General features: G+C 33.0%; 2 protein-coding genes across 4 annotated transcripts; both read left to right on the top strand.

Annotated features, from left to right (window-relative positions):
• The first annotated feature begins 1,603 nt into the window (after positions 1 to 1,603).
• Positions 1,604 to 9,486, top strand: LOC116032501 (bifunctional aspartokinase/homoserine dehydrogenase 1, chloroplastic-like). Its single transcript, XM_031275092.1, has 18 exons — positions 1,604 to 1,838; positions 2,433 to 2,500; positions 2,643 to 2,993; positions 3,817 to 3,905; positions 4,053 to 4,356; positions 4,487 to 4,539; positions 4,621 to 4,835; positions 4,912 to 4,999; positions 5,070 to 5,183; positions 5,481 to 5,579; positions 5,686 to 5,880; positions 6,293 to 6,375; positions 6,975 to 7,200; positions 7,748 to 7,893; positions 8,216 to 8,351; positions 8,561 to 8,644; positions 8,731 to 8,823; positions 9,023 to 9,486. The coding sequence occupies exons 1-18, from the start codon at positions 1,684 to 1,686 to the stop codon at positions 9,266 to 9,268; spliced, it is 2,745 nt and encodes a 914-aa protein (XP_031130952.1). The 5' UTR covers positions 1,604 to 1,683; the 3' UTR covers positions 9,269 to 9,486.
• A 1,141-nt stretch (positions 9,487 to 10,627) lies between these two features.
• Positions 10,628 to 12,022, top strand: LOC116033607 (vascular-related unknown protein 1-like). Of its 3 annotated transcripts, none has more exons than XM_031276362.1 (3): positions 10,628 to 10,978; positions 11,468 to 11,533; positions 11,759 to 12,022. In XM_031276362.1, exons 1-3 carry the CDS (start codon positions 10,637 to 10,639, stop codon positions 11,918 to 11,920), a joined length of 570 nt encoding a protein of 189 aa, XP_031132222.1. In that variant the 5' UTR covers positions 10,628 to 10,636; the 3' UTR covers positions 11,921 to 12,022. The 3 variants fall into 3 exon arrangements, with proteins under 3 accessions (XP_031132222.1, XP_031132223.1, XP_031132224.1); XM_031276363.1 differs by having other exon boundaries at positions 11,740 to 11,897; XM_031276364.1 differs by having other exon boundaries at positions 11,790 to 11,864.
• Positions 12,023 to 17,365: the final 5,343 nt, after the last annotated feature.

Below are 17,365 nucleotides of genomic sequence, written 5' to 3'. Positions count from 1 at the left end.
GTTAACCAATGGGGATGGCCTTAGAGTAACAAAATTACTAAACTACTTTAGGGTATTAGTTAGTGCTTTGGTATTTTAATAATTTCTTTTTTATTATTATTATTTATAGCTTCTTCAATCTTGATATTTCATTTGCAAAATAGAATTGACAATTGTTTTCTCAATATTTTTCCTCTTCAAATGTAGTACTTCAAATGTAGTATATCATCCTATCCATGTCTCTCACACACACGCACGCTAAATTTTTTTTTTTTATTGCAACTGAAATCTTGAGACTGATTATTGCTATAACGAAGAAACATATGAAATTGTTAAAATATTCATTTACTATGTAAAACCTATTAGAATGTAACAGCTCCAATAACTAAAATTGCAACTTCTTTATTTAAAAGTCAGGAGCATGTGGTAGATGTTGTAGTAGTGGTAGTAGTAGTAGTGGTAGTAGTAGTAGTACTAGTAGTAGTGGTAGTCGTAGTAGTAGTAGTGGTAGTGGTAGTCGTAGTAGTAGTAGTGGTAGTGGTAGTCGTAGTGGTAGTCGTCGTAGTAGTAATCGTAGTGTAGTGGTAGTGGTAGTGGTAGTCGTAATGGTAGTCGTAGTCGTAGTAGTAGTAGTAAATAATAATAATAATAATAAGTATAATAATAATAATTCATTCAAATAATAATAATAAGTATAATACTAATAATTCATTCAAATAATAATAATAATAATAATAATTCTTTCAAAATAATAATAATAATAATTCTTTCAAAATAATAATAATAATAATAATAATAATAATAATTCTTTCAAAATAATAATAATACTAATAATTCTTTCAAATTATTAAAAAAAAAAGAGACAAAGAGTATGGGAGGAGGGGCAAAATTGTATTTACACCAACAAATTGTCCATCCTCTCAACCGAATTGCAATTCATGGGGGTACCCCATGAATTGCAATTCAACATTTGGAGGGAATTACAATTCTGCGTAATTCCCTCCAACCAAACACTGTAGTTTGAAAATTCACAATTTGCCCCCAAACTACATCCAACCAAATAGGCCATTACATCAAGTTGTATACTTAGAATACCCTATTTCTACTTACTCACTTTATTCTTTGACAATTGATTATTAGTTATTTTTATACTGTGAGTCCCAATAAAATGTCAGTATCAAAATTCTGTGACGGAGAGTAAAAATTGAGAGTACTAATATTTTGACTATTTTCTTAATAAAATAAAATCTAAGTTGCCATGTAAATATCATACTTTACTAATATGATAATAATAACGTCAATGTCACATCAACAAAATTAACGATACTACATGTCCTCCTATTTTTTACTTCCAACTTTTTACTTTTATACACAAAATTTTGATAGAAAATATTGTATTGGGACTCACATAAAAAAACTATCAATATTCGGTCAGAGAAAAGAATAAAATTTAGAGAGTCCAGAACTCTTTTACTCCGTATTATACTTTGATAAAAAAAACTTTTTGTTTTATTGAACATTTTTGTATAGTTAAGCCGTACCAAAGGCAGTTGTCGAAATGAGTGGGATGATTGGTCAGCAAAGTCAAAGCCAACAGTCCAAACGCCCAAAGGGCCTAAACTAAAACCCCCCTCCCGCCGCCCCGCCCCCCACTCCTTCACGACATCGTAGCAGCCTCCGGCCCTCCGCTCCTGAAATCGGAAAATGGCACTATCTCCCATCGCTCCGCCGCGCTCCGGCAGCTTGACCGCCTACGCTTTCTCACCGGCAACTACTTCAAATGCCAATTCTAAGAAGGCATCATCTTCTTTCACCAATATATCTCTGCGTTCTCCCTTCCACCGCTCTTCTCCTCTCAAGTAAGCATGGATTCCGTTTGATTAATTTCCTTGTTTTGATAAGAGCAACTTGAGTTTTGCATCAATTTGTAAATATGATAAATGTAGAAATTCGAGATTATTCCCTTTGGTGTTATCGGAAAATGAATTTCTACAATTTAAAATTTTTTTTTTTTCAGTTTTTGTCACTCACTCATTGGCGGACTCCGTATTGTTCATCCATGTGCTGTTATCTGTGTTTCAATGTATAATGTGTTGCTCGTGGGGGAAAAAGTGTGTGTTGTTTAGGATAAACTGAATCCAATTCGGAAAGTTGCAGTTTCAGATTAAATCATATTTCCTTGTACATTTAATAATTATTATATGGTAGAGTGTTAGCGATTGCTTTCAGTCTTGTAATTCATGTCCACAAAGTCACAGCTACACAAAATTTTAAACTTTTTGAGGTAGAAGTTTTGGTAATGAGTTTACTTGGCCTCCATGCTTCCTGTGTGAATCCTGGAAGTGTACTCATTATCATTGGCACTGATGTGCATGGGGTTATTCTTATGTTGTCTTGATGGCAACATTCTTTTTAACCAAATTGTTAAATGAATTCTTTTAATTGTATTACAGAATTGATTGTAGTTCACAATGGAGCACAAGTGACATGCCAAATTCACATGTAGCTATTGCAAGTGCAGGTACATTTACTGTCAGCTCTAGTCTTCATTGTGTTTTGACTGACCTTTTATATTATATATATATCTTCATTAATTTACATTAGATCTCGTATTTGCTTAACTTCTAGTGTTTTAACATACTGTTCAATGAATGAAACAATAGAGAAAACTCAGCTTCCCAAGGGTGATAGTTGGAGTGTGCATAAATTTGGTGGTACTTGTGTGGGAAGCTCTGAAAGGATACAGAATGTTGCAGATGTAATAAGCAAGGATACATCAGAGAGAAAATTGATTGTTGTGTCTGCAATGTCAAAAGTGACTGATATGATGTATGATTTAATATATAAAGCTCAATCTCGGGATGATTTATATACGAGTGCATTGGATGCTGTTCATGAGAAACACAAGTTAACTGCAGTAGATTTACTTGATGGAAGTGATCTTGCAGCTTTCTTATCAAAACTGCATGATGATATCAACAACCTTAAAGCCATGCTTCATGCAATATATATTGGTATGCCTGTTACCATGCTTGCTTTATATATTGGCGTGTCTCTTTCTTAAACCTTTTATGCATAAGTTGTTTTGCACCTAAGTTTTTGGCTCTTTAATATAATAAAATTTGTCTAAGGAAGCATTTCTAATTAACACCTATTAATAGAAAATTTATTGTGTTAAAAAGTTTGTCATGAAACTTTCTATCTAAAATATTTACGCATTTTCTTTCTAGTAGTCTTTCACTGGTGGTGAAGTGCACATATAAAACATTTTCTCGTAGGAGATTGAAGTCCACCAAGAAACACATCCTTGAGAAAGACTCAAAATTCAAGTGCACCCTGAAACAAATTTTTAGCCACCACAAGACAAATTGTGTATTTATTTATACAAAAGCTATGATTTTCTTTTCCCCTTTTTGATTTTCTTATGTTGTTCTACATTTGGTTTTTGGTAAAACATGGACTGGAAAAAATGGTTATATCAAGGGAAAGGAAATGAGTGAGGCTGGAGGTTTACTTAATTGCTAAGGAAGCTTTTAAGCTAGACACAACATTGTAATCTAGCTTCATGTGATCTCTCAGTTTTTATGAAGACTCAACCCCATAAACATAATTGCATAATATTTTAGTTGTACAGACAACCACATTTTCACAGAAAGATGAAAGCATACTGTGATCTTTGCTTCAATCTTTCATTATTGGCTCATACTAATTGATATTGTGTTAATTTTTTTATTTTAGTTTATTTACAGTATGCTATCCATTTTAATTTAATTCAAACCCCACTTCTCTGTCTATTTCCTTGTTTTCATCTTAACTTATGAGTCTGTTTCATTACAGCTGGTCATGCAACAGAATCATTTTCAGATTTTGTTGTCGGTCATGGAGAGCTATGGTCTGCTCACTTGCTATCTTTAGTTGTCAAAAAGGTGGTTTAAGAGTTGATTTTTTCTTTTTTTATTAATTAATTTATTCAGATATAAGATCACTAATTCAGAATTTCTTTTTTCAATTAAAAATTGGTCCAACTTTGTTGCCTAAATTTTTTATTTTATTTTATTTTTGTATTGCTGTAGAATGGTCTGGACTGTAACTGGATGGACACCAGGGAGGTCCTTATTGTAAACCCTACTAGTTCTAATCAAGTTGATCCAGATTATCAAGCATCGGAGGAAAGACTTGATCAATGGTACTCTAAAAACCCATCTAAGACAATCATTGCAACTGGTTTTATAGCGAGCACACCCCATAATATATCTACCACTTTGAAGAGAGATGGCAGTGACTTTTCTGCTGCTATTATGGGTTCTCTTGTTAGAGCACGCCAAGTTACAATATGGACAGATGTTGATGGCGTGTACAGTGCAGACCCAAGAAAAGGTTGATTAACTAGTAAATTAATCATCTTCTTTCTGCTATTAATCACTCGATAGTGTGACTGAATGAATCCCTTTACCCATTATCCTAGATTTAAAAAATGTTGGATAATAAAAAGTTATTGTTTATGCAGTCAGTGAGGCAGTAATACTGAAGACATTGACATACCAAGAGGCATGGGAAATGGTGCGGCCTTGATATTTTCTGAAACTCTCAACATTATTGAGACATCAACTTTATAACTTAAAAGTGCAATCTCTTTTGCAGTCATATTTTGGTGCTAATGTCTTACACCCTCGAACAATTGTTCCTGTGATGCAATACAACATTCCAATTGTCATAAAGAATATCTTCAACCTTTCTGCACCTGGAACAATGATCTGCCAGTCCCCTGACAGTGAACATGAAGAGGGACAGGGATCAGAATCCCTTGTCAAAGGATTTGCAACAATAGACAATCTAGCACTCGTGAATGTTGAAGGGTGAGAATGAAGCTCCGCCACTTGTTATTCATCTTCTATTTCTTTACATATAGTTACTTGCAAGTTTACTTTGCAGAACTGGAATGGCTGGTGTTCCTGGTACAGCTAGTGCTATTTTCAGTGCAGTGAAAGATGTCGGAGCTAATGTCATCATGATTTCCCAGGTATCAAGGTCATCTGATGCAAGTGAATTTACTTTTATGTGTACAATTGTCTTTGACTAGCATGATGCAGGCCAGTAGTGAGCACTCAGTATGCTTTGCTGTACCTGAAAAAGAAGTAAAAGCAGTTGCTGATGTTTTAGAATCCAGATTTTCTCAGGCTCTGGGTGCAGGGCGCCTTTCCCAGGTTTCATTTGAGTTCTTATTCTACCAATATATAACTCTGCATGTTTAATTCATTAGTTGCTTGCTGGCTCTGATAGCATGTCAAGATTTAAAATAGAGAAAACCCTAGTATATTAGTGAGTACATTGAGAATGCTTAATACATTGGTTGGGCATACACCATTTAATTATAGGAGAAAATACTACTAAAAACATCTGCTTTGTAACGAACTAATATTTCAAATTTATATTCTAGCAATCTGTATGCTTTAATCACAGATTTTGGGTTCCCTGTTAAATAAGTGTTTTTCAATTTTCAGATTGCAGTGATCCCAAACTGTAGCATTTTAGCTGCAGTTGGTCAAAGAATGGCAAGTACACCAGGAGTGAGTGCTACACTTTTCTCTGCTCTTGCGAAGGTTGGAAAACTTAAACATCTAGTCTTGCATTGAAACTTAATGGTGCTTCTATAATCTGTGGTTATTCTTTGATGTCAAAATTTTGAAATTTGGCATGTCAATGCAGGCGAATATCAATGTTCGTGCCATAGCTCAAGGTTGCTCAGAGTACAACATCACAGTAGTTGTTAAACGAGAAGATTGTGTAAGGGCTTTACGTGCTGTGCACTCAAGATTCTATTTGACAAAAACAACAATTGCAGTTGGTATCATTGGACCTGGGTTGATTGGTAGTACATTGCTTGACCAGCTCAAAGATCAGGTATACAAATTTATGTTGGTTACCAGGCATATTTGAACCTATAGAAGGCTCCACCCGCCCTCCAAACTCCTGGGTTACTCAGGCTTCATGTGGGGCATTCTTTCCTAGCCAAAGTATGTGAATGATAATCTGTGTGTATGTCTTTGCTCAACCAGTGCATAATAATGCAGAAAGTGAAAATCTTATAACCCATGGGTTGAGTGCGGCTCTAATTAATGCCCATGTCATCTTTGAATTAAGGTGAAAGATGTTTCTTTTTTGGAGTAACTTTCCTCAAAAAAGTATTTTCTTGTTGGTGTTGTTATAATTTCATCATGTTTTCATAAAGTAATTCTTTGTGGTTCTGACTAGTTCTTATCTTCAACATGGTGATAGAACCTTAAATATATAGCATTGTTGTTTTCTGTGGCAGGCTGCGTTCTTAAAGGAAAAGTTTAACATTGATTTGCGTGTTATGGGTATTACTGGATCAAAGAAAATGCTATTATCTGAGAAGTAAGTATTGAACACAGAATCATCTTTCATAAGTTTCATTATATTGGCAGTAGCATTATTTGGGTCTTCAAAATCCTTTTAAATGCTCACTTTTAATTCTGTTTTTAGCCAGAACATAAGAAAGCAACCATTTCCGGAGTGGAAAATTCTTTGTAATAGTAGTTTTGTTAAAGTTGGTGTTAAGTTGATTTCAGAAGTTTGTCTTTATCAATGCTGGCATTGAAGCATTTCAATTCCACTACCAATTTGTTAAATGCACTCTTCTTAATGAATAATGACATATGCCAATCCATAGGATAATTCAATACTGTATTAGATCATGCAATGAATTTATTCTATTTTCTTATTACTACAGAGTATTTATTTATTTATTTTTGGCTTTGGTTAGGATCGGATATTAGAAGTTTTTTTTTTGGTCATGATAGTAATATCTATTGCACGAAGTTAAGTATCAGTGTCATAATCTTAAGTGTAGTTAAATTATAGCATTGATTTAAATGTTTTTTGTTTTTTTAAATATATTTTCATAACATTGGTGTTAAGTGCTGTTCAATTTTCTCCATATAGTGATAGTGAAACATTCTTATCACTGTTCCTAGGGGTGTTGACTTGACAAGGTGGAAAGCGCTATTAAGTGAAAAAGGAGATATTGCTGACATGAATAAGTTTGTTCAGCATGTTCGTGAAAATCATTTTATCCCAAATACTGTTCTTGTAGATTGTACTGCAGATTCTTATGTTGCAAGCCATTATTATGACTGGTTGCATCGAGGAATACATGTGATCACTCCAAATAAAAAGGCCAATTCAGGACCACTTAACCAGGTAATATGTCAATATGTACCAATGGTCGGAATGGTTGGGATAAGCATTGTTGTGAACTTTCTGCGATCATCTATTATGATAAATGGATCTTTTCCTCTTCTAGTTCCTTCTCTATAACTGATTTTTATTTTTTTTTTGTATAACCATATTTGACACTGAACCTTTAACTTCAAAAGTGGCCACTTGCCCCTCAATTAGATGAAATTTAATCATTGTTAGTTGACTTAGTTCACTTGGCTACTAATGGTGGTTAACTTTGTATAATTGAAGAACTAATTATGGCTAAATTTATTTGCCTACTGTTATAATTTAGTGTTGAAGTGCTAAAAAATGATATAAATAGGGGCCAAAAAAGGGAACAATATTATACTTTACGTCCATACCAGTAATTATAAGCAATTTACTTCATCATCCTGCCCACCAGTGGCCTTCTTTTGAGAAGCTGTTTTTACCTTCATTTGACAGAATGGAAATAGAGAAAGCATCTATTAATTACTTAATTTGATTATTATTTTTTATTTATTTATTATTTGTTTGTAAATTTCAGTATTTAAAACTGAGAGCTCTTCAACGTCAATCCTATACACATTTCTTCTATGAAGCTACTGTTGGAGCTGGTTTGCCCATTATTAGTACCTTGCGTGGTCTTCTTGAAACTGGGGACAAAATATTGAAGATTGAGGGGATTTTCAGGTTTGTAAGAGGGCATGTTGTAATGCTACTTTTTATGTAGCTATCATAAAAAAAGCAAAGCCATGGACTACCATATTTAAGTTGGGCCGCATCCCTTACTTAAAATTCAATTTTGGATCTCATTATCATGAAAAAAAAAAAAAAAAAAAAAAAAACAACCGGCTAAAGTTTCCAATTCTAGTCTCAAATCTTCTGTCTGGTTTAAGTAGGAAAAATAAATTTGAACAGAGAATGCACATGAGAAGTAAGAGAAGCTCTCCTTTTATTTGTGATCTTTGTCTTTTTCTTATTCAACTGCTTTTCCATTAACTAATCTCTGCAGTGGAACTTTGAGTTACATATTCAACAACTTCATGGGATCACGGCCTTTTAGTGAAGTGGTCAAGGAAGCAAAAGAGGCAGGTTATACTGAACCAGATCCCAGAGACGACCTATCTGGAACTGATGTTGCCAGAAAGGTATTAGATGCTTAATGTTCAATTTTTTTCCTGACATTAATATGCTTCCGCCTATTACATACTGAGAGAGTTGAAGTGTGATCCCCTTTAATTGATGTTCCTTGATATTACCGATATATTCATTGTTGGAGTACATGGGAATGGGATGTTGGAAAGCTCTTTTATTCTTGGACTGCTTTATGTTTTCTTATATAATTTTCTTTGCACAGGTAATAATTCTTGCTCGAGAGTGTGGATTGAAGCTAGAACTTTCAGATATCTTGGTTAAGAACCTCGTTCCTGAGCCATTAAGGGTAATTTTGTAGTATAAATCACGGAACATTCCCAACTATATATAGCAGTCGTTTTCTTTTGAAGTGATAGTATTAGTTTATTCCAGGCCTGTGCATCAGCCGAGGACTTCATGCAGCAGCTGCCACAATTTGACGAAGACTTGGCTAAGCAAAGGCGGGAAGCTGAAGCTGCAGGGGAGGTAAGATCTAGACAGACACTTCGATGCCAGAATAGTTATCCCCGTCTCAGCGAACATTTAACCTTTTAGTAGAAATTATAGCAGAACGGCCTAAAATAACCGAACTGCAAATTGGATTAGTCAGTTGATGTGAATAAGCAGATTTGTTCTTAGTTGAATAAGCATTAGACATAGTCTAATGAACAATCTATGTCTGAAGGTGTTGAGATATGTTGGAGTGGTGGATGTTGCCAATCAAGAAGGGACCGTGAAATTACACAGATACGAGAAAGGGCACCCGTTCACTCAGCTCTCAGGGTCCGACAACATAATCGCCTTCACAACTGAAAGGTATGAGAAGCAGCCGCTCATTGTGCGTGGCCCAGGGGCCGGAGCTGAGGTGACTGCCGGAGGAGTTTTCAGTGACATATTACGGCTCGCCTCATACCTCGGTGCTCCCTCATAATTCCCTCTCGTCTTCCTTAGTATCGCCATTTTCCCAGTTCCTGCCATCAAGTTTTCCTCCATCTCTTCCGGACTTACAACAGTTAATCCCATAAGTTTTCTATTTTCCTGTTTGGTTTTGGTTATTTACAGAACATGAGTATGGCTTTGGAGTGTGTTGTAGATGAGCATGATATATATAAACACATATATATTGATGAAGTTCTAGTGTTTGCTGTTCTTCTTTCTTCTTGCTGACGAATAAAAATTATACATACAAATTATGAAACAACCTACTAGGGATGAAAGTAAATTATACTTTTAAAATGGTTGAAATTATCCACGAAACTAAATTATACTTTTAAAAGCGTTGAAATTATCCACGAAACTAAATTATACTTTTAAAAGGATTGTAATTATACTTGAGAGCATGGATGAGATGAGATGGGTTTTTATTTTATTTTATTTTATTTATGGAAAAGCTAATCGTGTTACCTGAAATACTATGTACCCGGTCCACCTTGTAAGGTAAATTTGTGTCTATTTACATACTGAATGTTTACAATTTATATGCTTACAATTTGAATTGTGAATATTCCCGAATGTAGAGAATAATTTGCCACTGAATTTGTGCTTTATGTGAAGTCTACCTTAAGTTCTTAGTCAGCAAAAGACTAATGTAAACCAATTTATATTGCTCATAGCTAATTGATTCAACCCAAAAATGTTAATAGATAGCTCTTCAAGTTAATTATTTAACTAATTTTGTTGAGATTACTCTGGATGTAATGAATTTTTTCTTTTTTAATTAAAGGTCTCCAGTTTGAGTTTTGAACCTTCCGGAATACAACAGGCGACGGTGGCTGGGATGTGACGGCGTGTTCCGCGGTGGTCGCCGGATGATTATTCCAATTAAGGAGAAGAATAATCACTCCGACCCCTCTTCAAGTTCATGCACTTTCCCAAAGTAACCTATCTAATTAACTAACTAATCCCTCTCTTAAACCGCCAATTAACCAGTACTAGTATTAAATTCACAAATCTTATTACATTTCACTTTCATTAAGAAAAAATTGTTCTATTATATCTAACAACGTTTGAACCTACTACAACAAAGGTCAACCAACATGCTCTCTTTGCACGTTCTCTCTCTCCCCCTCTCTTTCTCTCTCTCTTCTTTTGCTGCAACTGCTGATTTAACTTCCTCAACTTCTCCCTCCCATGGGACCCACCGGGGTGGGGGGAGGTTGGTGGGTCACCCTTTACACCCTTAGTTCAATTCACATTGCCATTTTTATATATAAATCAAACCTCCCTAATCCCTCCATTCCAAAAAAAAAAACTCCACAGCTCAAATTCTGCAAGAATTCACCAAGAAAACTTCAAGAAGATGAGTCTATCCAAGAAGAATATGGATGCGGCGGAGGAGAGTGGGTGGACGGATTATTTGCAGGATTTCTCAGTGGGAAACCAAAGGGATACTAATGGTGGAGATTATTATGATGATGATAGCTTTAATGGTGGAGCTTCTTTGCTGTCTGATGCTGCTTCTCACCCTGCATGGAAACATATTAATAAGAACCCATCATCATCACCATGCCCTTATTCTTCACTGCCTGGCTCTCAGGCTCTCAACAGACTAAATTTCAAGAAAGCAGTAGTAAGACCCAACACCAAACTCTCTGATCCTGATTTGGAAGACACTGCCAGCTCTCCTGTCAACAGTCCAAAGGTCAGATCATAACTTTTTTTTTTTTTTTTTAATTTTTTACATTAGGTTTTCCAAACCCGCGAACCTCTGCCCAATAGTCACTGGAGGAGGTAATCTTAGCCTTGTAGTATGAAAAATTCTAAGGTATTGATTCTGTGGATTTGTACTAGTAAAATCATACTATAAACTTAGTACAGCTTATGCCAACTAATCTTAACCCCCCAAATCTCTGCCCAAGAGTTGCTGGAGGAGATAACGTTAACCCTGTAATATGAAAAATTCTAAGATATTGATCAGTACCGTGTTGATTTGTACTAGTAAAACCATACTATAAACTCAGTATAAATTAGCACGGTTTCACTCAAGAAAAACCCCAAAAGTTTTAGTTCATGGTTAATCCTATTATAGTTGAAGATGAATACATTGGTTCTATGTATATATTTGTAGATGATTTTTTTTTTTTTTTATACTTAAAATTTGAATTGGAATAGTGTTTGGTTGTCATCACAGGTTAGTAGTCTCAAGCAGATGGAGAACAATTACAGGAGACAAGAAATCAATTCTGGGAATTATGTGGTAATTTGCACCTCTCAATATTTAAATTTTATAGAATTTTATTCTTGTTTTAATCTATTTACTTTATTTGATACTACGAGAAGATAAGGTTTTAATCTAAACTCGAATTTTTATTATTTTCTAAACCCTAAGTTAAATTATATTCCAAATCAGTTAGTCAGAAAATAAAATAATTTTTCAAAAAAATATTATTATTATTTTTTTAGGGTGTGATTATGGTTATAGGGAAAGGGAGCTGACTTTCAAGATTACCCAGAAATGCAGGGAGAGGGAAGAAGAAACATAAATTTTGCTGCAAAGAGTGATGAGGACAATATAGACTTGAAGAAAAGAGGGTTATGTGTAATGTCCTTGTTTATGAATTATAGTAATAATAATAATAATTGATATTTATTATTTATACAAAATATTTTCTTTCCTCCACTAAAAATGTAAATTATTTCAAGAACTACTATTTTCCAATGAGTAGTTTCTTTGACCAGCTGGTTATGAGCATGTTAATAAATCAATGATTTTCTATTTTTCTTGTTTGTGTGTGTTTTGAATTATTGATTATATACTAGATGATTTGAAAAAACTTAGTTTTAGTTTTTAGAGTATTTCATTACACAAATCTGTTGGGCGAAGGCCTAGAAGGTCAAGGGTCCATTTTATCATCATTAAACCGGCACGCAAATTTCTACCTGATCTGAGTATAAAAAACATAAAGTTGTTTGTTTTCACTATTAACTATAGTTTTTTGTGCAGTAGTAAATGTCTGATATGATAATTGACACACACACACACATATATATATATGAGCAAATATATATGAGCAAGTCACAAGTTGTTGAAATTGACAAGTGTTTGGAGATTGAGATTGTTGGGTAGAAGCTTGGCAGGAAAAGTCTATCATCGTGCATAATTCAATCAATGTTTTCTTTTAATTGTGACATAATGTAGGATAAAATAAAAGTTTCTTGATAATAAAAAATGTTGTATGCTAATATATAGTCAATGCTTGCTCTAATTACATTTCTATTTTCTTTTTATAATGTTGCTTCTAGATGAACCCTAGAATTTAATCAATTTATAGGTGAAGATTCACTAGTTGAACATGATATATAAGACTATAAGAATAGTTAATTTTCATAATAAAACTATATAGGTAAAAGTAGCTCTTTTTTTTTTTCTTCTTTTGTTCCTACATCTTTAATATAATTTAATTAACTTATTTAACCAACAAGCTAAGTTACTAATATTAATAAATATTTAAATATAATTAAATTACACGATAAATCTTGGTGAGATTCAAACCATTAACACCTACTATAGATTTATAGTTAGGTTAAGGTTGCTTCAACAAGTTTTTATATTGAGACATAAATTTAAATTATGTTTACTATCAAAAAGTGAAATTGTATAGCTTTTCTTTATGAAAACATTTTGCCCTTAGCTATGCCTGAATAGGGCTAATTCTTAATTGAATTAGTCCTAAGATACCAACAATTTATTTTTAAAAAAAATTTGGTCTTTTTTATTTTTTGTTTAGCTACAAAGAAAAAAATTAACTAGACACTACATGAAACGAAATCACACAACTCTCGCAAAATTTGCGATTAAAAGTGGATATACACTATGTGAGAATTCGAAAAATTCATGAAACCCAAACTCCAACTTTGGACCAAACAAGGCCATCCAGTTGGTATAAAAGTTTTCCTTGTTATTATTTTTAAATATATATATATATATATATATATATATATATATATATATATATTTTTTTTTTTATTTTTTTTTATTTTATTTTATACAAAGGGTAAAGAATGAAAAAATTAACTAGTTATGAAATGAGATTATGATGTGATGATTAGAGAATTCATCGAACTCAGACTGATTATTTAGTATCACTATGTCCTCACTCGGATTTGAACCTATGACTTTCCATTTAAAAAAATCATAGTTAATACTATTTGACCAGAAGGTTTTTGACTAAAGAAAAGCACTAAATTTAGTTAAACATGAATGCAAGACTTAGGAGGAGGGAAAGACCCCTCCATGTGCAGATGCACTGGGCAGGTGAAGACTGGTGGCTGGGAAGTCGTTTAGTTTAATTAGGGAATTAAATTCAGCTGTCTATCTTTCAACCATAAATTATTCCCTCAGATGAGCTAGGCTGCGTCTCCCATTCTCCTCTTTCAACATTTCTCACTACCTATTTTCTTCCTTCTACTATTATTGTACTTGGTTTCACAGGCCTAGAGTCTGGTGTAGCGGTTAGCATCTGTATAGCGTTTCGAGATCCTTCTTACAGTCATACTCCATAGATAAACCTTACTTTCATGCAATAGCTCCCGACCAGTTGTGCCATTTGAATTGACTAAATCCTCGCGACAAACTCCCCAAATTTAACTTAACCGGATGGGGATGCCTAACTCATTAGCCAGACCTTAACATTTAATGCAAAACAACCTTTGACACTATTGTCGCCCCGACCCCTACCTATTTTACAACAAACTAGCCACTTAGTCTGTCCATTCATTGGGTCTAACAAGGTCACGCATTCGGTGTGTGACATTAGTCTTATTAATTGGCATCCTTATCAATAGAGTTTTTTCACGGTATTTTAGGAGTTTTTGTAAGTGTGATTAGGAAAGAGAAAATGGGGAGAGATAGAAAAAAATAAAAAACAAATTAGAAATAACAAAAAAAAAAAAAGAAAAAAAGAAAACTGAGCCTGACGCGCCAAGCGGGCGCGTGCAGTGCACATGCCGCACGCGTGGCTGCAACTAGCTTCGAATTCCACACTGATAATTACTGTACTAATATCCCCATATTTGCAGAGCTAACTTTTTTTTTTTTTTTTCTCTTTCTTCAATTCTCTCACTTCCAACTAAGCATGCATTGTACTAATATCTCCCCAATAACTATTGATGTAGATGCCCTGACAACAATGATGCAGTTACAACTTACTATGCATGATTCTTTACAAAACAACAAAACAACATAAGATCAATAACGATTCATGTAATAAAAAGATTAAAGAAGTTAAAAATTAATATAAAAACATACCGTAAACCAATTCTCAAATTAAACATTTATTAGTATATCAAAAGTAATAGCTAGTAGTTAAGACATGACTTTATTTTCTTATACTTGTGTAGCAGTTAACGTAATATTCTGATGACAGAATGCTAGACTCAATTTTCCGAGCTTCCACCAACACCAAATCAAATACATTTTGACCAACTTGATTGGAGTTACGCGATTATATACTTCCCGTCTTGAAGAAAAAGTATTGAATTAACTCAACAAATATTCCAATTACCAAGATAATTCACCTAACACGTCAAGTGATCATTACTTGTCAGGATATATGTTTTCCTTTTTTGATTTGCTTTTTTTGAAAATATATTTAGATAGATCCAATTTGGTGAAAGTTTTTCAACAAAGGAATAAAGGAAGATGAGAAAACTAACATTCCAGCTATATGCAATATATACAGTATACGTTGTGCGTCTTTATACATACATAGACACACCCTAATAATAAATTATGAAACAATAAATTTTTTTAATATCTTTAATAGTACAATTTCGATTATTATGAATAAAAAAGTGAGGGTTTTTAGTAAGTATAAAATAATTTTATTTTTATTATTTAAAAATTATTTTTATACTTAATTGCACCATCAAAATTATATTAGGATGACATATGCTTAAACACATTTATACATTTTTTTTTATAGTTTTCATTGTCTTGCTACTTGGAAATTAGAAATATAACTTATCAATGTTGTTTGGAAAGAAAGGTCAGCGATCGAGTCTCACTAATGGTTCTGTGTTTAACTGAGTAAGTAAAATGCTCTGACTTGAACTCGAGACTGATGTTTAATGTTCTAATTATTCCTTTTCACTTACAATCAAATTATATTTTGAATTCCGTGTGATCACATTTATAATATAAATGAAATAATATTCATCTAATCAAATAATTTCAAATTTAGAACTAATTATATTAACTGGGACGGCTGAAAGAAAATGGAGTACATGGATTCCCCAAAGCCTAAAGTTGGCCAACCACTAATTGAAAGCCACTTCTAATTCAACTATTTAAGTGGGTTTGTACCTAATAATCCGAGATTATGCACATGATTAACATTATTTACTTCGAAATCCTTTTGGTCTATCTTATAGGCCTTATAGGCATGTCGTAAATGTCAAATCTTCAAATCAGCTTCATCCATCAATGATTTGACATGACACAAAATTAGCTTTGTTCATTAATGGTATAATCCAACATAGTATAATTAGTGTGTGACACAACTCAACTGGTCAATTAATTTAAAATATCTTTAAAAATTTTGTTTTCATGGTAACCGTAAAGTGTAAGATTTGAATCTTACTAATGAAAAAATAAAAATATATAAATTTTACCTTATTGTGAGTACTAAGATACAAGTATTTAAGAACATGTAGATAGGTTAGTTGAAGTCACCCCTCTTCAAATAGAAGCGGTGGAGGGTTGAGGTTCAAATCACTTAAGACATCACCAAAAGCTAATTTTTGAGGAGTTTTTTTCTAAGAATAATTGTGTGGGGTCGAGGGGAGATATGAGAGAAAAGATAAGATTGAAATTGAATTTGCAAAGAGGTGATTTTTTTTGTTCTTTTTGAGCCCATAGACTAAAAAAAAGTTTGTTCTGTCTTGCACACCAACAATGTCCAATAGTTACATATTATAAATTATAATATGATTAAAAATGTGATCGTTTTTAATTAAATTTAGACTATTTTCAATCACTTTCAGGTGGTCAGAAATTCCTAGATTTCCAGTTGTGTATGCACTGCACACCCATGTTAGGCGCGTTTATTATTATTGCTATTTTTTAAAAGTTTATTTTCTTCCTTTTTGTCCCTTTCCCCCTCCTCTCTCCTAATTCATTAAAAAACTTGAAAATTTCACTTAAATGCTGGTAATGCTCTTATATTTTACACAAGTTGGCGCAATGTTGTATGACACCAGACAATATATCAAATCAAGGAATTTAACGTTGTTACCTTAAAAAACAATGTGTGCAAGTTGTTGATTTAATAAGGATAAAGAATTAATATTCTTGACCACTTGTTATTATTATTAACTCATTTTGTCTTTAATTTTATTTTTAAAAAACAAATTTAACACTTTTGACCCCTAAAATTTGAACAGGTATAAATTTAATCTTTCAATGACTCACGATATAAATTTATTCCTTCAATTGTACTATTACTAAAGTGATATATTTGGTCGCTAAGAGAATACATATGTTATTTTATTAAGTGACATATAGGTAGTTAATTTGATTTGGGAGGGATTAGATAACTATTAAAGGATTAAATTTATGATTTGAATAACTAGAGACTAAATTTATACCATAATCACGGTTAATAGACAAATCATTTCCTTTTACTTTTTGAAGAACGGTGTCATGTTGTGCAACATTATATTATATATTGAACCCCATAAAAAGCGTCAAATTATTTCTTTGATTTTTCTTTTAGATGGAGGGAGGAGTTGAGAGTATTTTTCTTTGGATAAATTACACTTGTGTACTAGTCTGTAAATTACATAATAAATGTAAATCACACTAAGAAAATAAAATAATTATAGTTGAATTGTTGACTTCCTGTTGTATTTTTTTAATCATTTAGGTGAAAGAAAAAGAAGTTAAAAAAAAATGAAAATAGACGTTGAAAGGAATTCAGTCCCATCTGGCCTTTGAACAAATTCCTATTACATTCCAAATACTTTTTGTTCCTACATACCAAACCAAACCCAAAAAAAAAAAAAAAAAAAAAAAAAAAAAAAAAAAAAA

The sequence above is a fragment of the Ipomoea triloba genome, chromosome 10, assembly GCF_003576645.1.
Source record: "Ipomoea triloba cultivar NCNSP0323 chromosome 10, ASM357664v1".
NCBI classification, from domain to species: domain Eukaryota; kingdom Viridiplantae; phylum Streptophyta; class Magnoliopsida; order Solanales; family Convolvulaceae; genus Ipomoea; species Ipomoea triloba.
The sequence above is the reverse complement of the archived record's forward strand: the minus strand, read 5'-3'. Positions and strand labels throughout refer to the sequence as shown.

Bases quoted from the DNA above. Each gene is read 5' to 3' on its own strand.
- LOC116033607 (XM_031276362.1), top strand. From the start codon at position 10,637: ATGAGTCTATCCAAGAAGAATATGGATGCGGCGGAGGAGAGTGGGTGG. The intron at 10,979-11,467 runs GTCAGATCATAA...TTGTCATCACAG, and splicing joins CTCCTGTCAACAGTCCAAAG to GTTAGTAGTCTCAAGCAGAT. The intron at 11,534-11,758 runs GTAATTTGCACC...TTATGGTTATAG, and splicing joins TCAATTCTGGGAATTATGTG to GGAAAGGGAGCTGACTTTCA.
- LOC116032501 (XM_031275092.1), top strand. From the start codon at position 1,684: ATGGCACTATCTCCCATCGCTCCGCCGCGCTCCGGCAGCTTGACCGCC. The intron at 5,000-5,069 runs GTATCAAGGTCA...AGCATGATGCAG, and splicing joins ATGTCATCATGATTTCCCAG to GCCAGTAGTGAGCACTCAGT. The intron at 7,894-8,215 runs GTTTGTAAGAGG...TAATCTCTGCAG, and splicing joins AAGATTGAGGGGATTTTCAG to TGGAACTTTGAGTTACATAT.